General features: G+C 36.7%; 2 protein-coding genes across 2 annotated transcripts in view; one reads left to right on the forward strand and one right to left on the reverse strand.

Annotated features, from left to right (window-relative positions):
- The window catches only part of YME1L1 (YME1 like 1 ATPase), a 30,500-nt gene extending 3,086 nt beyond the window's left edge, over positions 1 to 27,414 (reverse strand). Inside the window, exons 1-15 of the mRNA XM_082648926.1 lie at positions 27,226 to 27,414; positions 22,926 to 23,057; positions 17,919 to 18,081; positions 17,286 to 17,384; positions 13,015 to 13,124; positions 11,514 to 11,664; positions 11,023 to 11,106; positions 9,828 to 9,910; positions 7,617 to 7,707; positions 6,505 to 6,657; positions 4,914 to 5,046; positions 4,145 to 4,207; positions 2,913 to 3,025; positions 1,900 to 2,055; positions 748 to 899 (exon numbers count right to left, since the gene is read on the reverse strand). Of these exons, the coding sequence (XP_082505052.1) occupies positions 748 to 899; positions 1,900 to 2,055; positions 2,913 to 3,025; positions 4,145 to 4,207; positions 4,914 to 5,046; positions 6,505 to 6,657; positions 7,617 to 7,707; positions 9,828 to 9,910; positions 11,023 to 11,106; positions 11,514 to 11,664; positions 13,015 to 13,124; positions 17,286 to 17,384; positions 17,919 to 18,081; positions 22,926 to 23,057; positions 27,226 to 27,258 (1,716 nt within the window). The 5' untranslated portion in view covers positions 27,259 to 27,414. The remainder of the gene's footprint in view (positions 1 to 747; positions 900 to 1,899; positions 2,056 to 2,912; positions 3,026 to 4,144; positions 4,208 to 4,913; positions 5,047 to 6,504; positions 6,658 to 7,616; positions 7,708 to 9,827; positions 9,911 to 11,022; positions 11,107 to 11,513; positions 11,665 to 13,014; positions 13,125 to 17,285; positions 17,385 to 17,918; positions 18,082 to 22,925; positions 23,058 to 27,225) is intronic.
- Positions 5,342 to 6,152, forward strand: LOC309818143 (synaptophysin-like protein 1; the record flags this gene model as incomplete). Its single annotated transcript, XM_082647620.1, is given in 3 exon segments — positions 5,342 to 5,765; positions 5,770 to 6,028; positions 6,031 to 6,152. Coding segments are annotated over 3 exon segments (711 nt in total). The 5' UTR covers positions 5,342 to 5,435.
- Positions 27,415 to 27,777: the final 363 nt, after the last annotated feature.

A 27,777-nucleotide genomic window follows, 5' to 3' on the forward strand; every position in this document is an offset into this window, starting at 1 on the left:
AATGTTTAAAACGTCTATAGGGACGTCCCTGGTGGTGCAGTGGTTAAGAATTTGCCTGCCAATGCAGGGGACATGGTTCGAGCCCGGGTCTGGGAAGATCCCACATGCCGCAGAGCAACTCAGCCTGTGCGCCACAACTACTGGGCCCGCGCTCTAGAGCCTGCAAGCCACAATCACTGAGCCCATGTACCACAACTACTGAAGCCCGCGCGCCTAGAGCCTGTGCTCTGCAACAAGAGAAGCCACTGCAATGAGAAGCCCACGCACTGCAATGAAGAGCAGCCCCCTCTCGCTTCAACGAGAGAAAGCCTGCATGCAGCAAAGAAGACCCATCGCAGCCAAAAATAAAATTAAATAAATAAATAAAAAATCTATAATTAGATATGAAAATGAAACTTCTACTCAATGAGAAAAAACTTAGAAAAACTATTGAACCAGTCACTATGATACATAATTTCTTTTGAGGGGAAAAGAACAACTACATATTTAAGAATTATATTTTGCTGTCATTCCTGAATTACATTTCATAATGTAAATATATTATCTGAAATATTAAGGATATCCTTTATTAGCAGATAAATTTCACAAGTATGTCTGATTTCAAGACAGTTGAAGAAGTTAAAGAAGAAAGTATCAACACACCTAGGAAGTAGCTGAATTTTCTTTTGAAACGTTTTCATCAGCAATTTCCTATATAAGCTCCTGGGGAGCACTATCTGAAAGAAAAGAAAAACTAAAGATACTCACATGTCCAAGTGTTGGCCCTCGTGGCATGATTGTAGCTTTGTTGATAGGCATAGCATCTTTAGTGTAGTATGCAATAATAGCATGACCAGATTCATGATACGCTGTGATCGTTTTGTTTTTGTTATCAATTTCCACACTTCTACGCTCAGGCCCTAAGAATAAAAATTTACTTAAGTAAAATACTCCATTAGGAAGGTATATTTAAATGAATGAAGCTCCTTTGCCTCAAAGTCATTCTTAGAGTAATATGATTTAATGTCATTAATAAATATTTTAAAAGTGTGAAAGTTTAAAAAATGAGTTGACTCCACTCTACAACACATGTAAACCATAATTTGTCAACTGAAAACCAAACTGTAAAAACTATCATCTTAATCCTTATATCAAAAGGAAAAGCTTAATTCTATTTCTAGAAAATAAACTTCTAATTTAACAGGAATATCATAACTAACCTGTTTTGAAGGCAATTCAAGATTTAAAATAAAAATTAAATACTGAAAAACAGTAAAATTAACTATTCTTTTATCAGCAATATCGGACAAGAGGAAAGACATGGGCACTCATGCCCCGCAAAGAGTGTAATATAAGTTATAATATATTTGTTCTGTAAGAGGCCAAACTGTGTTGCTCTGTTAGAGTATGTATTTGCATGTTTCTATACCTTTATTTTTTATAAACTTCCTCTCAAAATTAAGAGTTTTTTTCTCGGACTTCCCTGGTGGCACAGTGGTTAAGAATCCACCTGCCAATGCAGGGGACATGGGTTCGTGCTCTGGTCCAGGAAGACTCCACATGCCGCGGAGCAACTAAGCCCGTGTGCCACAGCTACTGAGCCTGAGTTCTAGAGCCCGTGAGCCACAACTACTGAAGCCCACACTCCTAGAGCCCATGTTCCACAAGAAGAGAAGCCACCGCAATGAGAAGCCTGTGCACCGCAATGAAGAGTAGCCCCCGCTCGCCGCAACTAGAGAAAGCCCGCGCGCAGCAACAAAGACCCAATGCAGCCAATAAATAAATAAATAAATAAATAAAGAGTGAAATACCACCAAACCAAAAATTACCAAGTGGCAATTTAAAAAAAAAGAATTTTTCCTCTAACATAATGAACAGTATAAGATAGGGGAAAAAAAAGAAGAAAAAAAGAAAACCTACCCATTAGGATTTTATCTTTGGAAAACTCTAGTTCCTTCATCGTAACCATTTCTTTTCCATCAACAGCTGCCTTTAAAGCAGCTTGGTTCACAAGATTCTCCAACTCTGCTCCAGAAAAGCCAACAGTACCTCGAGCTATGATTTCTGGATCAACAGCTATATGCAGACAGGACACAATATTAAAATTTCAGAAGAGCTAATAAAAAGCTCTTCATAAAGAACTCACATTGCAAAAGAAAGAAGATAGCCATCATGAACTGTAATTTTACAAAAGCTTACTTCACTAAATTCTAAGGGGAAAAAGCCAAAACTGCTATTAAACACACCATTAAAATTGTCATTGGGACAAATGACAAAAGTTCTTACATTTAAATAACTTTGTGATAAACAAAGAAAGGTAGAGTTGCCAGATAACGACTTACAAACCTTTAATTATGGCCTAACCACAAACTGAAAAAGCACATTCATAGACAACGTTTTGTTTTCAGAATTTCATCTTGGAATAACTTTGGACATAATAGCCCCCCTTATTATCGGAAACATATTTGGTTTTATGAATTGATTCAGATATCTTTGAAAATACTGCAGCTTTAATAGCTGCTTTTATTACTCAGGTGGTTCTATAATATTTCCATGTGTTTTGTTTTATAGTTTGCTTCCCCTCTTTTGGCCCCGAAGTGACTATATCATAAGGTACTATGCTCATAATATACAGGTGCTTTTTATATTATTTTATATTTTACATTCATCTAAAGAAACATTTATACATAGATTCATCAAGTATTATCTAAGTACTCAAAGAAAACTTTGTTTAGAATCGGGATTCAAAATGACAGAATCTCTGGATACACATTAATTGAGAAATGGACTTTATGGACAAACAAGAGGAGAGAAAAATAGACATTTAAAGGGATTTGTCTTTTAAGACATCCTGAGTAAGGACCACAAACAGGGTGGATTGATATATTAGCATTTTATGGAGATAATGTCTGTATCATCGAATTAAGACTTACACTGATCAAACTTTATTTTATTGAGATACCACTTCAAGATTTCTGTTCGACCTTTTACATCTGGCCTGGGAACTGTAACCTGCATGTCAAAACGACCAGGACGTATTAAGGCGCTAAAGGGAGAATACAAAAAGAAAATATAAATTAATAAGCTGACTGTGCTGAAGGTCAAGTTAAACAGGACTGACATCCTAAAGAGAAGATGGAAAGACAATGGCAACGAATATTTATTTTGAACATAAATATTCAGATTAGTTCCTTATAAAACGTGGCTCAAATAACAGTTTCAATAACCGGAAGGCAGAACAAAGGTTCATATAGATAAATGTGTGCATCTAGATAGCATACAACCCGTCAGAGACAAAGACATGCAAGTCAGCCAGTCAAGGAACAAATAATTCTACAGCAATCTATTATGAGCGCTACACATCCATCTTACTGCTATTAAGTACAAAATGTTAAACTAGAGTCTTAGGCAAGAACTAACTATTAGATCAAATGAAAGTATGAATAACTTCTATATAATAAAACCAATAAAAATTTTAAACTATAGTAAATTTTATTCTAAAAATTCTCTCCACCCCCCACCCAAAAGCTTTGTGATGTTTAAGTTGTGAGAAGACTCTTTTAGCAGCTTTACTGAGATACAATTTTCATATCATAGAATTTGAAGTCGAAAACCCAGTGTAGTTTTCTTTCTAACATCATTATTGGAGTATAAATTTGCTTTACAATGGTGTGTTAGTTTCTGCTGTGTAACAAATTGAATCAGCTATACATATATCCCCATATCCCTCCCTCTTGCGCCTCCCTCCCACCCTCCCTATCCCACCCCTCTAGGTGGTCACAAAGCACCAAGCTGATCTCCCTGTGCTGTGCCGCTGCTGACCACTAGCTATCTATTTTACGTTTGGTAGTGTAACCCAGTGGTTTTTAATATATTCAGAGTTGCCCAACCATCACCACAATCTAATTTTAGAGAATTTTTACGCCCTCCCCCTCTCCTCCAGCTGAAAGAAACCCCAAATCTACTGGCAGTTATTCCCCATTTTCCCTAACCTCTGGCAACCACTAAATTACTTTCTGTTGCTATGGATCTGCTTATTCTAGACATTTCATATAAAAGCAATCATATAATATGTGATGTTTTGTGATGGGTTTCCTTCACTTAGCACAATGTTTTTAAAGTTCATCACTATTCTAGAATATATCACAAAAATTTTAATACTTACTTATCTAATGCCTCTGGGAAGTTCGTGGCTCCTATGATGATAACTCCTTCGTTGGGTTTAAAACTATTAAAAAAAAAAAGGACCTTTTCATTGAAAATTAAAACAGCACACATGTAGAAATGTTCTATGCAAAACTGTTTATCATTAATCTTACTGACAGCAAAGAAAAAGGATTGATCTTTTTAAAGCCCAAAATGATAAGGCATCTCTAATTGTTTTTTAAAATGCCAGTGCACTTCAATAAAAGTGTTAATAATAAATCACCAAATCATCTGTGGTTACATACCTTCATAATAATTTTTCTAGTTAGGAAGAGATGACCTGACACAAAAAGCTTGAGTCCCTGACTAATTTTTGAAAAATTATTTTCAACTTTATCAATTCAAATTATTTGCTCCTAGACTTCCAGAATGTCTTATATGACTTTAAGAAACATTTTTTTGATCTACAGCAACACTCAAAGCTAGTCACAAACAGTGCAGGGATAAGGGTATTCTCTCTTTACATCTCCAAAGAGACTACTACTTTCAGCTGGAATCACTGCTTTCCTGTCATGCTACAGTAAATGAAAAATCTATTTCTTAATTTAAGAAAAGTTGATATAACAATTATCAATGATCCCATTAGTAAAAACAATACAATAGTCAAAATAGCTTGTCTTTACTTCTTGCACGAGGGACTACTCTGTTGCCTATAAACAAAATTGTTCCTATCTCTGGTATGCTACCAAATATATCACCAAATTCTAAAGACAGGAAGATTCAATTACCCATCCATTTCAGCAAGAAGTTGATTTATGGTCTGCCGTGAATATGGATGCATTGGAGATTCAATTCGCTTCCCACCAACAGAATCTAATTCATCAATAAATATAACACACGGGGCATTTGCTTTTGCTTCCCCTAAGAAGACAGAAAAGATTCAAATAAGTTTAATAAAATCAACACTTTTAAAATAAAATTGCATAAATATTTAACAACTTGTAAGACAGTTAAAAAGCCAAAAAAAGACATTCAGTAGGGAGAAAATACATAAAAGGAGGTCCTTCTTAAACTGATTTAAGAACAGTAGCCTCAGAAGAAAAAAAAAATTATACCATTGAGTATTCATTCTTCCTAGTTGTACAAACCATATACAATCAGATTTGAGGCAAATACTTTTTAAATACATACTAAAGAATTGATAGGCCCGCCCCGCTTGCCCTTTCTCACGGCCGGGCAGCTCTGTCTCTTCGGTCCCCCTCCTCCTCCGCCCCACCGTCCTGACTCTCTTTCCCTCCTTCCCTCAGAGGATGTCCTCCTTCCAGCTCAACCTCAACCCGCTCAAGAAGCTGCTCGGCTTCATCAAGGTCCTCGAGTGGATTGCTTCTATCTTTGCTTTTGCCACCTGTGGAGGTTTTAAGGGCAAAACAGAAATTCAAGTGGCTTGTCATCCTAAAGTTTCTGACAATAAAACGATCACAGCTACTTTGGGTTATCAATTCAGGTTGAATGAAGCATCATTTCAGGCACATCAAGGTGTAAATATGTGTGATGCAGATTGGAAAAATCATGTCCTTATTGGAGATTACTCTTCTTCTGCACAATTCTATGTTACTTTTGCAGTCTTTGTCTTCCTGTACTGCATCGCTGCTCTATGTTGGTTACACGAACGTGTATCGTGATAGTCGAAAACTTCCCATGGTTGACTTTGTTGTTACTCTTGTTGCCACTTTCTTGTGGTTGGTGAGCACTTCAGCCTGGGCTAAAGCTCTTACAGATATTAAAACAGTTACTGGTCACAATATTGTCCAGGAACTTCTACCTTGTAATCAACAAGAAGTGATATGTCATTTTGGCTCTGTGACTACTCTGGGATCCCTAAATGTATCTGTGATCTTTGGTTTCTGAATATGGTACTTTGGGGAGGAAATGCATGGTTTGTGTACAAGGAGACCAGCTTACACAGTCCCTCAAATACTTCTACTTCCCATAGCCAAGGAGGTATTCCTCCTCCAACTGGAATATAATTTATAATTGAAGGGAGAAGTACACTGTTTGAAACAGATGTCTATACTATGACTTGTTGCCAACATCTTGAGAAGCATTTTTTGTTTCTAATAAAAGTAACAGCTTTTTCAATAAATTGGTGAGGCCCCCAGCCTCACCCAGCAATCGAGCACTTCCACTAGCTCTTCCGACTAATTGGGGGAAAAAAGTACAGTTCTATTTTAGCTCACACACTAAGTTATCCGAAACCAGAACCCTACAATTTCAGCCAACTATATCAATCAGAAACAGGTAGCAAAGAAAGGGTAAGAAATCCTCTTCCTCTAAAGTTAAGAGAAATTAGTACTGTATGAAAGATACGTTAAAACCTACTAAAAAGATTTCTTATACGGCTGGCTCCCACACCCACAAACATCTCATCAAATTCTGATCCAGAAGCATAATAAAAAGGAACATCAGCTTCTCCAGCCACAGCTCGGGCAAGAAGTGTCTTTCCTGTCCCTGGCGGTCCAACTAAAAGAATTCCTAAAAGAAAAAATAAACAAGAATGGTTCAAATTAAAAATCAGAAACAAAGCCTGGCATGAACTTATAACAAATAATTATTAATTTATATAGCTTTGCAGTTGAAGGCACATCAATGACCAATATTTTGAAACATAGCCAAAACGTATTTGTCTCTACTAATGATTCACTTCAGGATCTGCTCCTTAACTAATTCTCCTGTATCATTTAAATACTGTTTACATATTGGGACAAATGCTGAAATTTGAATATGACTTTGAATTAGATTAATAGTTTTGGATCTATGTTAAATTTCCTGATTTTAATAACTGTACTGAAATGGTGTAAAGAGAATATCCGTAATTCTTAGGAAATACACAATGAGGTATTTAGGGGCAAAGGAGCATGACATCTATAATTCACTTGCAAATGGTTTAAAAATTACACGTTATGTAAAGAAAGGAATGAGCAAATAGAACAAAATGTTAAAAAAATTTTGAGTCTCATGAGTTAAAAGTATGGAGGGAGTTTTTTTTTTTGTTTTTTTTTTGCGGTATGCGGGCCTCTCATTGCCGTGGCCTCTCCTGCCGCGGCCTCTCCTGCCGCGGAGCACAGGCTCCAGACACGCAGGCTCAGCGGCCATGGCTCACGGGCCCAGCCGGAGCGGCATGTGGGATCCTCCCGGACCGGGGCATGAACCCATGTCCCCTGCATCGGCAGGCGGACACTCAACCACTGCGCCACCAGGGAAGCCCTGGAGGGAGTTCTTTGTACTATTTATTGTTGCAATTTACTTAAAGTTTGAAATTATAACAAAATTTTAAATTACCAAAAAAAAAGATTACAGAACAGTATGTTCAGAATGAGCACTTATTTGTAAAATAGCAATTAAGAATTAAACTTTGATCAACTTTGATAAAAGTTAAATTAGTGACATATTACAGTATTTTGTCAAGTTATGTGAAAGGGAAGATATCTTACCTTTTGGAAGTTTACCTCCAAGAACAGTAAATTTTTGTGGATTTTTCAAGAATTCAACAACTTCTTGTAATTCTTGTTTAGCTTCCTCCACCTAAAGTGATACAATTTACCAAGTAATTATTATATTACCAAGATACCCTCTTTGAATATCATAAATTTAACTGCAGATTAAATTAACTTGGCTTTTTGTTTCAGTGAAAGTATACAAAAAGGCCCCTTTAGAAATACTCAGAGTTTTCTCCCGACCCTCAATGCCAGTTATATGAAGTCTCCTTATATGTCCCAACAAAAACCCTTTTTAACTGCTTCCTTTAGTTAAAAAGAACTGTTATATTCAAAATTCTCATTAAATGTGTCAGTGGCATTTAATATAAAGAGTCACCTAGTAAGTTTCAAATCCAAAACTGTTTTGGACCTGGTTATAAGCTTCAATGGCAAATTATGTGGACTTACTATATATTAATGATAAGGGAGTCTGTGTTTAAGTTATAACATTAATTTGTGATTAGTTATGAGATCATTTTCATTACAAGGAACTACTACTAGATTATAAACGATTTAGTTCCTGACAAATGCCAAAGGACAGTGACAAAAATTAAGCTATAGTGTACTAATATTGTTTTATAAATGGCTGTGGTAAAAAAAATTTAAGAGATTTAATCTCCAAAATATAAAATATTGCAGAATTGAGATCCCTAGCAAAAATAAAGCCCAATCTGGCCAACAAAAATGGCAATCAGAAAACGAGTTCAACTTTAAAACTCTGATGTAAGATTAAGATGCCTATCAGAAATGGTGAGCCATTTTCCTAGTCAGCATATAACCAGAAGTCACAAATGCAAATTCCTAGTGGCAAAACGGTATCAATCAATGAGTGCAGAAGGCCAGATGTAAAACAATAGTGGTGGCAATGTGCTGAACTGGAAAGCAACGGTCCCTTTAAAGACAACCACAACATGGCTCTGCCAGAGAATACAGGCCTAGCACTCCAGGCTTCAGTGTTCAAAAAACAAATGAACAAACAATACAGAACTCTTTTTGTGGGTGAAACTTCAATTTAAAAATGTTGGCTACCAATGTAAATTTAAAATGCCTCTGCATGTGTACTTTCACATATTTATTTATTTTAAATTACACTGCCGTAATAACATATTTGCAGCCAACCTGCAACCTCACATTACACAACTTTAAATAACTCTCAGTGAGAAAGCTCAAGTACATTGGGCAGTGTTAAAAAGAAAGTACCTGGGAAGGGGTGAATGTGAAACACATCTTTGGGCCAAAGTCCCACAACACTTAGCACCACACACACACCCCTCAGATGCCAATCCCAAATCTAGGTTGTCTCTGTGCTTCTACCAATTGGCTATAAATTGGAGGTTCCCACAACCCCTCCTTGTGTTTGATTAATTTGCTAGAGCAGCTCAGAGAACTCAGGAAACCAGTTTAGGTGCTAGACTACTGGTTTATTATGAAAGGATATAACTCAGAACAGCCAGAAGGAAGAGACAGGTAGGGCAAGGGACATAGGAAGAGGCACAGGCCCCTCCACGTCCTCTCTGAAAACGCTACTGTCCTCACACCTCCATGTGTTCACCAACTGAAAGCTCCCTGAACCCAGATCTGTTGGGATTTTTATGGGAGTTTCCTCACATAGACATGATCAATTATTAACTCCCTTTCCAGGCCCTCTCCCCTCTCTGGAGAACAGAGTGGAGGTGAAAGTTCTAAGACCCTAATCATGGCTGGGTCCTTCTGGTGACTGGCCCCCATCCAGGCACCCACCCAGAGCCACCTCATTTGAACAAAAGACACTGCAGGAATTCCCTGGTGGTCCAGTGGTTAGGACTCCAAGTTTTCACTGCCGTGGGCCCGGGTTCAATCCCTGGTTGGGAAAATAAGATCCGGCAAGCTGCGTGCAGTGTGGCCAAGGCGGAAAAAAAAAAAGAACAAAGGACACTGCTATCACCCAGGAAATTCTAAGGGACTCAGAAGCCCTGTGTCAGGAACCGGGGTCAAAGACCAAACAGTAAAACAAAAGATGCTCCTGGTGCTCTTAGCACTTTGGAAATGACAAGGGTTTTAGGACGTCTGTGCCAGGAACATGGGGCAGAGACCAATAATATATATTTTCTATTATTTCAACCTTTAGAATAATAAAATACAATTAAGATAATGTTTGAGGAGATCAAGGTAAACTTTTTAACTTACTCCTTTAACATGTTCAAAGGTAACATTTTTCATCTGCACAGGATCTACGGCAGAATCAAGCCCTGTTGTTGTCCGGAAGCGGACTAAAGGGACATAAACAAATGTTTACATATTTGATAGATTCATAAAATTCTAACTACCTTATTTTTCAGATGCAAGAAAGCCCAGAAAAATTAAATATCTAAGTTCACATATATTTAATCAGTGTGAGGCGTAGATATTAGGTCTTCTGGATTTTGAGATGGTATTCAAGGAATAAATGATTCATAATAAAATGACACCTTTGCCTTTCCAATTAAAACTAAGAATTTTCCTCTTCTTATATCGAATAATAAAAATTTAAACCAATGGTTCTCAAACTCCATTGTACATAATTAAGAAACAAAAAGGAATAATCATCAGAGCTCATCCCACCCCTCCACCACCCTGCTGATATCACCTATCATCCCTGTATTGGTTTTTTTTTTGAAAAAAAGGAGACAAGAGAAGGCAGATCTAGATATAGAAAGGCTATTCCTAGATGTTAAAACCTCATTTCAGGTTTGATGTCACTAACAAATTTTAAAATAACTGGGGCTACATGCAAGTTCTGGGAATGATTCCTTATACAGGTCAATCAATGTTCTTAATTGTAAATCAGTTTTTTTCTCTCAAGGTAATCCATCATAAAGAAAGGAGAAAACACGGGGTAAAAACTGAATGATAGTTGAAAAAGCAATTGGAACCGCTTAAACCTGACATTATTACTTCATTTTAGACTTGCAAACTGAGAAAATCTGGGACTCTATTTAAAGTAATTTTCCATATAAGTTAATTTTTACAAAATTCAATTTATTACTGTCTTTGAAACAGATGACTATTACACTTTGTATTGCTATTATAAAATTCTACATGTTTTTAAAATTTTATTATTGGATAGGTATCATTTTCTAAAAATCTGGGGAACTAACCACTACCAGAAGTAGATCTAACATTTCCACTCTAACATAATCCTTGGAACTTTAATTTCAATGCAAAAAACAATCTTAAAGTGACCCAATCTGAGAAGTCTTGACTTAGGAATGAAAGACCTAGACCCTGGAACTATAAACATTAATGTTTTCTTATCTCTAAGCCTTAGCTAGATCAACTATGAAAAAGAAATGAGTATATAAAAGACAAAAAAAAAAGTCAGATAAATATAAAGAGCCTCTACCAGATAAAAATGGGTTTTTTAAGAGTCCATAAATGCCAACTACCAGCAGAATAAAGACAATCAGGCGAGTTCTTCTTAGAGAATCTGGAGAAAAAAGAAAAAGCCTTAAATCAAATTATATCAATGAGAAATGACATATCAATGAAATGCAAATATTAGGTTACTGACGGTAATCACATTTCACCACATGCAATATTGGAGCCTGGCATGTTTTGCATAATCTCCATGATTGCCTTTCAGCACCTGTTACCAAAAACTTCATGAAGCCACTCATGCTTCTATCGCTGACTTTGGCTTCTCACTTCAGAAAGTGAAAAGTGCCAGCAGATATTCCCACTTCTACACCACAGCTTAAGATACAAATATAACGAAATATAACCAATAAAATGTTGGGAAATTGTTAGAAAAGTTATTATAATCACTTAAAGGCAGGACTATAACTTTCTTTCAGATATTCTTCCCTAAATATGGATGCTGTCAAATCAACTCACCATTGGTTTTTTGTGTCAGTGCTTGAGCTTTCAGAAAACCCTCTGCAAAACCAGTTTTAAATGCATCTTGGTGAGCTTCAGGTATGTTTTTGGTTTTCATGAGTTTGTCCAAACTCTCAATGTCTGATCCTCTGTCCCGCAAAAGAAACCCCTAAATACGCAAACAATACATCAGTATCAGCTGATTATACGGATAATACTCCCCCAAAATATAACAACCACTCACAAAAAAATTCATTAAAATTCTAGAATTAAAAATTTTTATTGTCAATGTGAAGAATTAAGACTCAACAATAAATAATCAATGGCTAGGAAACTAACACTGGACCCTATACTTGCATCAATTAATATAGAGAAACTCTCTACATAAGACCACTAACTACACTGAAAACATTTAACAGGTCACATGTTGACTTAGGGTTCTAATGGCTTAGAATAGGTCACATTCCTTTATTTCTGCTGGAGGAAAAACCTCATTCATTTATTAAATGTTTACTGAGCACCTTGCATATACTTGGTCCTGTATAAGTTCTGAAGATGTAAAGATAAATAACCGATCATCTGAACGTTTTCAGTCTATTGGGCAGAGATACACAAACAACTAAGTTTTTGAAGTCATTTTGATACTATGTTAGAGGTACTAGGTATGGTGGTAAAACAACTGCTACCTAAGAAGTCAGTAAAGGCCTTACAGAGAATGGCACAGCTGAACCACAGCAGCACAGAGCATGAATAATTTGACAGAGCCATGAAACAGCAGCCTTTAGTGCTCAAGAGCTATAAACAATCTTGTTTGACAGGACTTTAAAAAACCAGGAGAGGAGGAGGGTAGGAGGAGAGGAGGGGGCACACTGAAAGATAAGAACACAAAAATGGTAGGCAGAATGCCAAATGATGAAATGCCGTATGTATACACGGCAGAAGTCTGACAATAAAGCAGAGGAATACAACCATTACACTGATACATTTCAGACAGTCTGGTGGATGGCAGTCTGGAGGCTGGGCTAAAGGTAGCATAACTAAAGGCAAGGAGACTAAATGAGTGTTTATGAGAGGAATCTAGGCAAGAAATAACTATGGTCTATCTATGCAGTGGAACTGGGGATGAAGACAGATTTAAGAAATAAATACTTAAGAGGCTGAATCAACAGGATTTTAGTGATTAATGGATGTGGGAGGTGAGAGAAGATGGACAGATCATAGCTGTCCAGCAGGTTTCTAGCTTGGGTGGATGCTACTTATCCAAGAATACATAAGCAGGTGTAGATTGACAGGGAAAAAAAAAAACCAGAGGAAGATGTCTAACAGGCTAATGGAAAGATAAGCTTGGCACCCAGGAGAGTTCTAGCTATATTGATTACACAGGATATTAATCCTTTATTCTAAGTGGAAAGATGGAAGAAAATCTATTAGTCAGCAATAGAAATCAGATATTGAACGTTCTTTTTAATAACTTGAAAATTACTGCTTTTTCAAACAACAGCATAAAAGGTCTAATTACCTTCACAAATGATGGTGCTGTATGTTGTGTTTCTGCTAATCTTTCAGAAGTGGACTGTAGACGTCGTGTCCTTGATTTTAAAGTTTTAAAACCCCGAGACTGTATGAAAACTGAATCAAACAGTATCATATTTACTTCTCATTTTAAATTTTTATAAGGAAAATGCGTAAGAATCAAAACTCTGACACTATTCCCGTACATCCTAGTTATTATCTCATTTTTTTAACACAGTTCTTTGTTTATGTTTTTACATTTTAAAATTACCAAGAAAAAGTAAAGTTGATTTATAGATTCAATCCGTTTTAATTACTTTAATTACAAGTGTGCTGAAGTGTTCCAGAAGTAACCAATTGAACAATTCCATGACTATACTTCTATGTATTAAAACATGCTCTTTCTATAAAAATAGTACATAACTTTTGCAATTGTCTTCTTTCCCTTAACAATTTATCATGGACATTTTCCAGAACAGATGAGGCAGTGCATTCAGTTTAATGGCTGTTTACAGTTTTCCCATGTATCAGGGTATGGCAATATACTCATCTTCTTCCCTACTATGGGCATTAGCTGTTTCCTAGTTTTTATTGCTAAAAATAATGCTGCGGTTAAAAATCTTGTACCTGTTATCTTTCATCACACACAGACTACATTCCTAAAAGTGACACTGTGAGACTTGAACTGTTTAACACTAAGAAACTGTCCTCCAAAAGGATGTTATCAAGAATTTATACACCCACGAATGAATATGAGTGTCCTTTCCTCCATATCCTTTGCAGCACTGAATATAAATAAAAATCTTTTTAATTTGTATAAAATCTGATGGGCAGAAAGTAACATTTTGTTTCAATTTGCATTTCAGATTAGAAGTGAGGAAAATTTTTGAAAACATTTTTAATTTTTTTTTTTTTTTTTTGCGGTACGCGGGCCTCTCACTGTTGTGGCCTCTCCCATTGCGGAACACGGGCTCCAGACGCGCAGGCTCAGTGGCCATGGCTCACGGGCCCAGCCGCTTCGCGGCATGTGGGCTCTTCCCGGACCGGGGCACGAACCCGTGTCCCCTGCATCGGCAGGCGGACTCTCAACCACTGCGCCACCAGGGAAGCCCACATTTTTTATTTTTATTGATTATTTTTATTTCTTTAGTGAACTGAGCACTCATGACCTTTCATATTTTTCCATTTTCATTTGCAGAATATGGATATACTTTAAGATATACTTTTAGTCATGCATATTTCAAACATTTATTTTAATGTCTTTGTCTTTTAATTAAGTGATACAGTAATCTGTAAGGTTAATGAAGCCATGTCTTTTAATCTTTAGTGGTTTGTTCACTGTGCTTTCATTAAAGAGTCTCATCCTCACACTAAGATTTTAAAGGCAGTTTACTGACTTCATCTAATACTTCTACTTGTTTTCAGTTCTTTGGAACTTTTTAAGGTGTAAGAAAATAATCTGATTCCCTTTTAATGCCCAAATTTAAAATCAACTCTTTATTTTCCTAACCAATGTTTCGAGTTTTGATTGGAGTTGCATTGAAAATCTGGGTGCAAATTGATAATGTTAGAACACTAAGTTCTTCTGAAGAGGACTACAGTACTCTCTCACTTTATTTTACTCAGCTCTTCTTTTATTTCTTTCAGTCAGGTTTCACATGCATACATATATACATCTGTGTGTGTATATATGTATCATGTTGCATATTTCTTGTCAGGATACAAGATTTCATGGATTTTGAACGAACTGTAAATAAAACCTATTGCTAGGATAAAAAAAAAAAAGCGATTGATTTTTATGCATTTATCTTCTATGGCACCAGGGCAGCCTTTCAGTTGATTTTATTGAATTTTCGGGTAAACAATTGTATCACCTAATTATAATTTTGCCCCTTTTAACTTATATAAAACTTCCTTTTTCTTTTTAATCAGATATTTCAGGATCTCCAAATTACTGAACAAAAACAGGATACCAGACATCCTGTTTCTCATATTAATGAGAACCTAACAGATACACTTCAGAAATTTTAAAAGTATCTACTCTACAAGTTTTTAGGAAGCATAATAGTTAGCATATATATCACATGCCTTTTTATCATACACAAATAATAATCCTTTTCTTGTCTAATCAATTAACATGATAAATTAACATACTTCCTAATGTTAAATCATTCTTGTATTCCTTAATCATAATTTTTAGGATATTTCTATATGTGCTTTTTTAGACTTTACTTAGGATTTCTATATCTAGATTAAGTGAAATTAATCTATTGTATTCTTTTTGTACTAATATTTTAGTATCAGTCATCTCATGGAATAAACAGGGAAGCCTAGTCTATCTTTTTCTTTATTAAAAAAGTTTTAAATAACAGGAAGACTCCTGACCTTGGAAAACAGAATACAGCCATAAAACCATCTGAGCCTAGTGCCTCTGGGGCAAAGAGATTATATTTGAAAGATATTATCTTTCAAATTCTATAGTTATTGTCTTATCTCTTCCTGGGTCAATTTTGCTAGTAATTTATAACTCAAATAATTATGTTTCAACATATTTTTATTTACAATATAAAATTATATACATTACAATTTAAAAATCTTCATTATCTGTGACAGTTCCCACTTTTCACTTCTAACACTGTATTTTCTCATCATTTCTTAATCAGACTGTTTGTTCTATTTTCTTTTCAAATTAAATTGATTCTTGATTAAATTAAGTAAAACCATTTCTTGCCATTATATTCATTTAATTTAATGTGTCTTATCCATATTAATTTCTCATGTTCTTTTAAAGAAATTCTAAAAATAAATATTTAATCAATTTATTTCCCATCTTCCTTATTTCCTAAAATTCATACAATGCTTTCAGCTTCAGTTTGTCCTCAACCCAAAGATTTAGATATGCAGATTTTCATTGTGGTTCAGGAATTATTGTCTGTAATTTGTTTTCAATTCCCTTCAGCCACAAGACACTTAGAAAAGTATCTTTAAACATTTCCACATATTTAGGAATTTTTTTTAGGTATCTTTTCTATTATTTGACTTCAGTTTTATCATATGATCAGAGAATCTGACCTTTGAGTTTTAACTTTTTAAAAAGTTATTAAGATATATTTTATACCCTAATACATGCTCAGTTTTTTTCTTCCTTGAATATTTAAAACTGAGTGTATCATCCCTTCTTAAGTATTCTTCTGTCTTCTACATTAACCATTTCTTCAAAGAACTACAAAAGAGATTTCTTTGCCCAACCTGGTGCCTCTCCTTCATGCTATAAATTTTCCTCAAACATGGAGATTCTTGCAAACCATTTGTATTTGTAAAGAAGAACACAATGATCAGTACTGACTGCAGACAGGAGTCCTCAAAACTATCAAAGTGGTAAATATATTTAGACTACAAAACATGGACTTATGGTAAATGAGCAGGTACCTTTAGTGTATGATTCAAGTCCAAAGTAACCTGGGTTACTATCTTGTTTCTCTCTTTGGCATCAACCCTCAAACCAGGAGTCCCTTTTCAACATATACACACGGATACCTTATTAGAGATGTGTTCTTTTGTCTAAAAGTTGCAAGCCAAATCTGTTCTGTGACTGGCCCACTTTTCGCAATCTTTCAACTGTTTCACTAAATCAGCTACCCCAGAGCTCACTATTATTGACTTAGAACTTGGGGATTTTTCCTAAGTTCTACTGGAATTAGCATTACACACCTCTTTCATGTCACTCTACTATAAGCTTCATGAGGGTTGATAACATATGTCTTTTTCAGTTACATAACTATCACTCTCGCCTAACACCTATCAGTAGTGCCTGATATTAAATAAATATGAATGAATACATATTGGATTTTGATATCAATGGGGTTTCGTCTACTTTACAAGTTCCAGAAAGTCATCAAATTTCTGGTCCATTTACAAAACCCCTCTGCTGCTGCCCTGACTTTTTTCTTATTTTTATCTTTTTTTGTCATTGCAATGGGATTTTGAAAATGAGAGAAGTAAACAAATGCGCTTAATTGTTTTGGAGCAGGTATACGTGAGCTCCCTAGAGTTTCCTTTACTGTGGCACTTGTCACTCACATTCAAAATTTAGTTATATTTCCCAGGTTAAAAATTACACAGATATACCCAAACTAGTTGATTCCAAATATTCTCCAAGTTCTACTGTGAGCTACAAATGAATGTTTCTAATCATTAATATCATTAAAAAAGACAAATCTGAATAGATTAAATAAATCTATTATTTTTTTCAAAATAAGTACAACTGTTGCTTCATACCTGGCCAGTACTGAAGATCTGAACAAATTCTTTTAAGAGTTCTTGAATGTTGTCTGTACAAGCAAGAGGAACGTAAAGTACTAAATATATCTAAGCAACCTGGAGGGAAATTGTAAAAAGTAAATTTTCTAACGGTCAAACAAAAAAGTCATGAAATACAACAAATAATTTTACCGAATATTAGAAAAACCAAAATGAGTTTTGCCTTTCATTTGCCCATGTATGACTCTGCTTTTTGTATTTTTATCTAAAAGCATTGCAAATTTAATCACATTTCTTCATCATATTAGTGTCTATCACTTGTCCTTTGCATTATCTTTTTTTATATGATATACAAATATAGCTGCCAATGAAATTAAATTCAAACCAAGAGGTAAAAATATATATGTCTAGCTTAAGTTACTTTTAGCTAAGAGCACGGAGAAACAAAAAATTGCTATTTCCTAGAGACAATTTCAAAACTCTAATCAAAAAAAAAGAAAAAAAAACCCCTCTAATCAACAATGTAATGAAACACTGGAAACCAGAGGTGTATTAATAAGTGGTATCAAAAAAAAATAAGTGGTATCAATTAAATTATCAATAGTACTGTAATGGCTTACCTTCATTGGGACACAAAATATATTAACTTACCATATTTATTTTCAAAGAAGGACTGTGCAGATACATGAGATGTATGCCAACGGGAAGAAACGTTTTTGTCCTTACAAATTCCAGGAAGTAGACTGTCTACCAGTTGATCAATTTGTCCAATTTTTAATTCAGATAATCCAAGGTCCCTTAAGTTAAGTATAGGCTGTAAAAGATTAATGCAACCAAGTAAGCATTATTATTTTTTAATTTTTATTTTTTTACTGACATATAGTTGATTTACAACGTTTCAGGTATACAGCAGTGATTCAGTTATATATACATATACTTATATATGTATAAATATATGTATTCTTTTTCAGATTATTTTCCATTACAAGTTATTACAAGATATTGAATACAGTTCCCTGTGCTATACAGTAGGTCCTTGTTGTTTATATCAAGTAAGCATTATTATCAAGCTATTTAACTTGAAGAGTACTTATCAATTGAAACAATGTGAATTTTTTTTTTTTGCGGTACGCGGGCCTCTCACTGTTGTGGCCTCCCCCGTTGCGGAGCACAGCCTCTGGACGCGCAGGCTCAGAGGCCATGGCTCACGGGCCCAGCCGCTCTGTGGCATGTGGGATCTTCCTGGACCGGGGCACGAACCCGTGTCCCCTGCATCGGCAGGCGGACTCTCAACCACTGCACCACCAGGGAAGCCATTAAAAGGTGCTTTTTAAGGTAATAAAAACTGTAGAATATAAACCACATTATCATAATGGAATCAGAAGGACTACAATATTCAAGAGCTACAAAGATATTTTATCTTTTAAAATGGGGAAACCAAAAAGTCTATTTATAATACAAAGGGAAATGCAGATTTTTAACTAAGACAGAAATTTATGCCCCTTACATAATGAGTATCAAGTCCTAGGAACATAAAGAGAAATAAGGTACATATGAATATGATAATTACCATACAATAAGGTAACTGCTATTACAGAGATATTTTTTTAAAAAGTCATAAGAGAACACACAACTAATTTCCTAAGTGATAAGGCTTCACTGAAATAACACTTAATTCACAAATGATGGGGGCAGAAACCTTGGGGAAGAGGGCAAACAAAAAGTCATCAAAGGGCTTGGAATGTTTGAGATGCAGTAAAAAGTTTAGTGACCAAAGAAAGCACTAGAAAGATGGGCTATGGCCATATTGTGAAGAGCCTTGTTTGAATTTAATTCTATAGCTAATATCATTAGTTTTGTTTTATAGGAAGAAAATAGAAGACAAAGATGATAAGCTGGAGAATAGAAGGCTGATGTAACAAGAGAAAAATGGTATGAACCTGAACTGAGCCCTGACTAAGAAGGATGCAAATATCAAGTCACAGACAACAGACATTTGAAGAAACCAGTAAAGTATAGGGATTGTGAGGGAGAAGGATGGATGTGCTGGTTATTGATTTGTTGTCTCTTAGCTCCTCTTCATCCTTTTTTTGGCTCCATGTTCATGGATCTGGGCCCTTTAAATATTTTTCCTTTGTTGGCTAGAACATTAAGCTGTCAGTAGAGGGCACTGGAGAGACATTGTAGGAGGAGTTTCTGCTCCTGGTTCAGGCTATTGTGTTCACTCAGCAGGCTCCTGTGTGCAACATAACACCCATGGGTTTCTCCAGGAGTGGTTCTTGCCACTGGTGCAGCTTCTCCAAAGCCTGGCTCCTACAGTGCACAGTTGCCAGCAGTACCCAGCAGCTTTTCCAGTAACACACATCCCCATGAACAGCTTCTCCTGGTACCCAAGGGGGCAGATTTCCATCAGGTTCAGCTGGCACGGCACCAGTGACTCCTGCGCCATTCAGTGAGCCAAGGCCATTCCCTCTCCAACAACCTCAGAACCTCAGCCCAGGGGTGGAGAACTCTTCCTGGGAAGCTCTCAGTCCTGGGAGGATTAGCTGCTTCTTGAATCCGCAAGTCCTATATATTTGAATTTTCTTTACTTATTACTAGCCAATCCCTAGTTATTCTAATCCCGTTAGACCAGGGTTTTTAAAATATTAAACTAAAAAATTATATATTTTTTATATTAAACATTCACTGTTCAAATGACTATGTGGTCTCTCTCTCTTGGTTGGACCCAGACTGATGAAGAGGGGCTAAAACCACTCTAAGATCAAATACACTGGAATCAGGCTTCCCTGGTGGCGCAGTGGTTGAGAGTCCGCCTGCCGATGCAGGGGACACGGGTTCATGTCCCGGGCCAGGAAGATCTCACATGCCGCGGAGCGGCTGGGCCCGTGAGCCATGGCCGCTGAGCATGCGCATCCGGAGCCTGTGCGCCGCAACAGGAGAGGCCACAACAGTGAGAGGCCTGTGTACCGCAAAAAACAAAAACAAAAACAAAAAAAACACTGGAATCTGAGGAAGCAGCTCAGTTTTAGACATCTTAATTTCGAGGTCCTTGGAGCCTATCCAGAGGGGTATTTTAATAAGCCACCAGATAATTACTTTAAAACTTTAGAGATACTTTAGAGTTGGAGATAGATTTGGGAGTTATCAGCATATAAATATATATAGACATTAAGATATATAATCTGGGAGACTATGCAAAATGAAAATTAGATTACAGATAAATGTACACACACTGTGTAAAAGGCTGGCAATAAAAACGCCCAGCAAAACAGAAAGAGAAAAAAAAAAAAACCATCAATGTAGTATCACTCAATTTATGAAAGTATTTTGAAAGCAGTGGATGTTCAGCAAGGTCAAATGCTAAGGAAAAGATGAAAAAGATGTGGATTTTTAAAAAGGCCTGTACTTACTGCTAAGGAAGTCAACAAAATATACCAAAACAAGTCTATAAAATGGTAAAAGTAGTAGCCAAACTACAATGGGATGTAGTATGAATAAAAGTTTAGCAAGAACAGATGTTAAGTTCAGAGTACTACTTTTTCAAGAAGTCTGAAAGCAACAGGAAAAGAAGTCAGTAGCTTGAAGGAAGTTGAAAGTTTTTTGCTTGCACTGTGAAGTGGGTGTTTGGATGAGCAAGACTTGATGAAAGCAATGTAACCTCAGAGCAAAGGAAGTGCGAGTAGAGATGAGGGAGGATGCTTAAGAAGAATGAAAATGTTTGTGAAGCAATAACAAACAGTCATCAATGATAAACCATAGGAATAATGAAGGTAAATCGAGGATAAGACACCAATTCTGTATCTGGGACCATTAGTTTTAAGCTCAACATTGGCTTCTAGAGTTTAGCTACTTTTCAAGCCCCCAAAATGTACTTCACTACTGACCTAGCCATTTCACTTGATGAAATAGTCAAACATTTAGCACCACGGAGAGTACAAATGGTGTTGTTCAGAGCAGCAAAAAATTGGAAACAATATCCAAAAAGAGAACATCATAAAATGAACACTCTGAAAGTCATTAAAAATACAGAAAATGTATGGAATAAAAAGTTCCTAAGACTATTAAATGATCAAGCAAAATCTAAATCAGCATATACAGTATGATCCAACTATTATAAAATATAAAAGTACAAGTGAGAAAAAGAGAAGCAGGATCATAGGTTAATTTAATTTCTTCTACCTACATAATATTTTCCAAAATTTCTAAAATGAACATAATATTGCTGCATGTAGCAATTTTGATACATGCAGTCTTATCATTAGGAAAGCTCTCGGGCTGTAAATTGGAAGAAGGGTGTCACAACAGAAGACAAGAATGGATTGCCCATAGACAGAGGCAATAGGAATTTGGCAGATAACATAAAAGGAAAACATAAGAGCTTCCCTGGTGGCACAGAGGTTAACAATCCGCCTGCCAGTGCAGGGGACACGGGTTCATACCCTGGTCCGGGAAGATCCCACATGCTGCGGAGCAGCTAAGCCCATGCGCCACAACTACTGAGCCTGTGCTCCAGAGCCCCCAAGCCACAACTACTGAGCCCACGAGCCACAACTACTGAAGACTGCACGCCTAGAGCCCGTGCTCCGTAACAAGAGAAGCCACCGCAATGAGAAGCCTGCGCACCGCAAAGAGTAGCCCCCGCTCGCCACAACTAGAGAAAGCCCACGCACAACAATGAAGATCCAACACAGCCAAAAATAAATAATCAATTAAAAAAGAAAAAAAAAGGAAAGCATAAAGACAAACTTTTCATCTAAGTAAAATTGTATCCCAAGACTCACCTCACAACCACCCCCCATCCCATCCCCACCAAAAGCAGACTTTTTTTTTTTGGCTGTGCCACGTGGCATGTGGGATTGTAGTTCCCCGAACGGGGATCAAACCCGGGCCCCCTGCATTGGAAGCGTGGAGTCTTAACCACTGGGCCACCAGGGAAGTCCTGCAAACTTTTTTTTCAACTCCTCCTCTACTGTCCTTTGCCATAGCCCCTGATATCAGGACTAAGAACATAAACTATTTATGGTTAAAGAGGCTTCTGAGAAACTTAACTACAGATTATAATGTTTACTATGAAAAATGTATTCTGAGCTACAAGAAACTATCTTATTAATGAATCTTGTAAACACAAGGTTCCTACGTTGGGAATTCGCTATATCCTAGGCCACAATGATTTTATAATTCTCTGAATACTCAAAGTACGGTTTCATAGCTTATACATTTCACTTTCAGGTATCTATATTCTAATTGTTCAATTACACTGAAAGCTCCTATAAGGTGGTAGATGATAACTTCTTGCTATTCTATCTTTCCTGAAAATTATGGGAATTATGGAGTTAACTGTAGGTTCCCTGCTACCACTGAAGCAACACAAAAGAATATCTAAATGATATTACACAAGCAGTAACGTAGGAAGTGAATACCAATACACTGCCACATGAAATTTTTTATAAATTAAATGTTAAAAATAAAACAAAGTAGTATTTCTATATGTACAACAAAGCCAGAGTTGGACATCTTTAATTGTAAAAGGGAGATGAAGCTGAAGACAGAAATCACCCTGTTACAAATGCCTAAACATAGAAAGTTATTTCAGGCATGTTTACAATGTACTAAACCAAAAAAACTTTCTCACACACCCAGGGTAAAAACTATTACCTCACTGCTGGGAGCCTCATGCTCAGACACTACATCCCGATGCTGGTTTTGAGAAACTGATGCACTGACAGAAACAGATGTGTTTTTCGGTGAATGGAAGGCATTGATGAGATGACTCAGAGGAACTGTAACCTATAAAAAGATAGAAGCTGAAAATAAGTAGTGCTTTTTAAAATAAAAACAGAAGAAAAAACCTTTTATTGTCAGGATTGGGTATTGTAAAAAGTTAAATATACACCGTATATCAAAACTATACATTAAAAATTATAAATACTCAGATTATTGCTGGTAGGAAGAAAACTGACCTTCAGGATAGTATAGGGGTTATATACAGCAAAAGTATTAAAAATACATACATTTCACCATTCGAGCAATCTAACTTCTAGGGATTTATTCCAAGGAAATAATCTAGTAAGTAATGATCTATGCTTGCATATGCACAGAAGACAGTTTTCATCAAAATATTTAAAAATTTGTGGAAAGCTAGAAATGTCCAATAGGGGAGTGGCTACACAAATGATACCACCACAAAAATGAAATATTTCGCAGACATGAAACAAGTAAGCATATACCCAGAATTTTATACTTTTCAACTTCCCCACTGCACCACCCTATTCTAAGTCACCATCATCCATATGTGGATTTTTACAACTGCATCCTAACTTCTCTCCCTGAATCTGCTCTATTAAAGCCAGTCAGATCTCATCACTCCTCTGCTCAAAACCCTCCAATGGCTATTCTCACAATAAAAGTCAACGTCCTAACAATGATGACACAGAAAGCCCTCCCTGGCTCTTCATCACCTCTCCAAATTGATCCACCACTAAGTTCCCCTTCCTTCTCTCTGCTCCCACCACCGCATCCCCTTTTCTGTTCCTGGAAAACACCTGGCAGGCCCTCACCTCAAGGACTTTGCACTGTTGTTTATTCCCCTGTCCAGTTAGTCACATAGTTTGCTCTCCCTTCAGTTCCTAACTCACAAGTCATCTTTTCATTCATCTCTCTGGACAACCTATGTAAGATTTCAGCAACCCTCCCCTAAAAAATATTCCTTATTGCCTTCCTCTGCTCTATTTTTCCTTCTTGACATTTTCATTATCTAACACACTTCATATACTTACTTATTTACCTATATATTGTTTACTAGAAACCCCAGTTTAAGTCACCTCATTAGTGTAAATCCAGGTGTGATCCAAAGAGGGGCTTTAAGAGTAAAGACACGCCCATCACAGGAAATTTCAAGGGTTTTAGGAGCTCTGTGCCAAGAATTGGGAACAAAGACCAAATAGTTTTTATTTATTATACCACATTCTCCCACTGGAGCATAAGTTTCATGTGGCAAGGGTTTTTTTCCTCTATTTTATTATTTTTCTCTGTTTTATTTATAAATTATTTAATATAAACTGTTTTTACGTTATACTTAATATAACTTAACACTTTATATTTTATTTTGCTCTACCTTACTTCCTCTATTTCATTCAATACTGTATCCCAGTGCAATAATGCACACAGTAGATGCTAAATAAATACCTGTTGAGTAAATGATTAAATTAAATGGGCTCTTATTATATGCCACATTTTGAACTATGTACTTTACTTATATTATCTCATTTAATCCTCCTAACAACTATAAACATTAGTTACTATTACATTTCTATCACACTTTCTCAGCAAGAAAGTACTATAGGAAGAAGGATTCTAACACAGATAATCTGACTCCAGATTTCACTTAAAGACTTTTCATCCCATGGTTACTGATACAGAAATAAATTCATAACATTGTTTTTTAAATGAAAAAAAGGAGCCATAAACCTTTATGTAACATTTTTTTAAAAAGTATGCATACACATATTTGTGCAGAGTTGAAAGGATGAAAGAACTTATTCTAAAATGTAATCTATTGGGGTGATGAAATTATAGATGATCTTCCTTATTTATATTTTTCTTTTCAGGATTTTTGGCAATTAGCGTGTATTATTTTTAGAGTCAGAAAGAAACGATAAGCTCTTTTAAAACTATTACAAGAATCAGGGAATTCCCTGGCGGTACAGCAGTTAGGACTCCACGCTTTCACTGCCGAGGGCCTGGGTTCAATGTCACAAGCTGCACAGCGTGACCAAAAAACAAGAACAACAAACAAAAAACTGTAGGAATCAAATTATTTTAAGATACATATTTTCTGTCTATACATTTTTTGTTTTTGTTTTTTTGGCCTCCCCGTGCGGCTTCTGGGAATTTAGTTCCCCAAGGAGGGATTGAACCTGAGCCCTCAGCGAGTGTGTGAAGTCCTAACCACTGGACCGCCAGGGAATTCCCTGTCTATAACCTTGAAAAGTTTTATTTTAATTAGTTGTACCTCTTCTCATTCAATAAAGAATTTAAACTGCTAAAAGATGGTTTGATCTCTCCTCAATGAAAAGGTTGAACTTCTGTGTCATATTAATGGTCGTACGTGAGTCCAGTTAGGACTGCCTATAGTACAGAAAATTCCTTCACTACCTCTACCGACATTGCATACCACTAACTCCATTCAGCTAATGACAAATTTTCCTAAAATCGGGTCTTCTTGACATCAATTTCTTGCAGTTCAGTTTCAAAAGGTTTAATGTTGTATTCAGCAAGCCAAGTCAAATTCTTTTTCAAACGATTGGTAGGACTCCTCCAGACACCGGTCATCTTGGTAAATAACACCTACTTGCATCCAGCTGATCAAACCCAGAAACACCTCTTTCCATCATCCCTCATAAAATTCTATTCTTTTTTTCTTTCTTTCTTTTTTGGCCGCACCGCGCGGCTTCTGGGATCTTAGTTTCCCGACCAGGGAGTCCTAACCACTGGACCACCAGGGAATTCCCTCTGTTCTTTTTTCAAAATAAATCTCATCCCCTTCTTTCCATAACCACTGTCACCACTTAGCGGTGCATTATCCCTCTCTGGATTAGTGCAATAACATCCTAAACTGAAAACATTTCCACTCTGTCCTTCAACATTCTCCACACAGCAAGAAGCCAGAGTAATCTATTACTCTGTAATAGATTGTAATGTAAATCTGATCATTTTACTCCTTAACATGCTTAAAAGCATTCAATGGTTTCCAACAAACTTAAAATGAAGCCCAAAGTCCCTTCTTGTAACACCCTGTATGATCTGCATCATGTCTTCTCCCCAACCTCCTTTCCGTCACTGGCCCTTTAATCACCACGCTCTAGCCACACTGGCCTTATTCCTGTTCCTCCAATCAACTAGGCTTGTCACTACCTCAGAACCTCCAGATGTTCTGTCTACCTGTTCATATCTATTCACTCTTCACCTGGCTAACTCCTACTCATTTTTTACTTCATATCATCAAGATTCCACATTTGCTTTGTTCACCTAGCACATCACTGATGCCCAATAAATAACTAACCACTTTATTTTTTATTACCCCACCAGTATTAGCAAAATTCAAAACAAAACAAAAGGGAGTGGAGGTTACACAGAGGAACATAATTATATGCTTTAACCAAGAAACTAAAGAACGTCAAAAATTATTTTTAAAACGGAATGTTTTCAAAAACTGTTTATTTGCAAAACTGTGAAGAACTCTCAAAAAAAAATCTAAATGTCACCATCAAAAAAGATTTTTAAATGAACTAAGAACAAAACATTATCACCGGTGATTACTCCTGAAAGAAGAATTAAAAATAAAAACGCTTGGAATCTTTTTTCTCTGCCCTTTTGCTTCAAAAATGAAAAGATGGGGAGGAGGCTGAATCAAAATTTTAAGTGCAAGCAGTCAATAACTTAAATATATCAATATATATTTATTACTTACTTTTGGTCAAAAAAAGGAAAGCATTCATAGAAGATTATTCAAATTTTTATAGCATGTTTGGGTTAAATTCCATTTAAAAGAAAGAGTAGAGAATCGGGGCTGTGAAGACGAAAGTCTTTGAAGAGGCGGAAGGATGGAAAAGAAACATCACTTGCTCCCTTTACATCTACGGCAGACGTTTCCCCTGCCCCCTCCCCACCCCCACCCCAGAAGGTCTAACACTGAACAATGCCTGATGGATTCTGTAGCAAAAATTCCACGCAATCAAATCAATAAGGCATGGTCTCCATCACGCTCCTATTTTGCTTCTGCTTCATCGTCAGCCCTTTACTCTCAGCGTCGCCACGATCCCTTCTCAACCCCAGGACTCCAACTGGATTAAACGCTTCCCTCCTACGATCCCGTAAGAGAAACCACTTCCAAGAAACGCAAACGGCAAACGCGGGCAGGGCGGGGGGAGAAAAATGGACTGGACGCCGTACCCACCTGGGGCTGAACGGTGTTCGACAGGGAAAACATCTTCTCCAGGCCGTCAGCGACCTCACCCGCCTGCCGAAACTGTCCCTCTTGTCCACGGCCCGGCGGGGAGGCGCTGAGCCCTTTTTTTCCCCTTCTTTTCTCTCTCCTCTCGCCCTCACTCTTCCTAGAAACGGAAAATGGCCTCCCCTCCCTACAGCTGCTGCAAAGACAGACAATCTGCCCCGGAAGGCAAGGCGCTAACGCAACAGTACTTCCGGGGCAGGTGAGGCCACCACTCAGGGGCGTGCGTCAACGCTCCGCCTTTTCGGGGACAGCTGACGCCCCCCAAGGTAGTACACGTTCACGTTGAGTAATGCAGGCGCCGGAACCCCAAAGCTCATTGGCTGTAGTTTTCTTTTTAAAGGGGAAAGACACGGACCCCGTTAAAATCTTTCTCCAGCTTTGTTATCAATACTTACAATATATTCTCCTGTTCTGACTGGGCCTTGAGCTATGATAACCTCTTTTGCTACAATTAAGTGCTCTTTATCTTCCCCACAATAAAAAGCTCTTCCTATT

Source organism: Grampus griseus, assembly GCF_964374135.1.
Source record: "Grampus griseus genome assembly, chromosome: 2".
In the NCBI taxonomy this organism is placed as follows: Eukaryota; Metazoa; Chordata; class Mammalia; order Artiodactyla; family Delphinidae; genus Grampus; species Grampus griseus.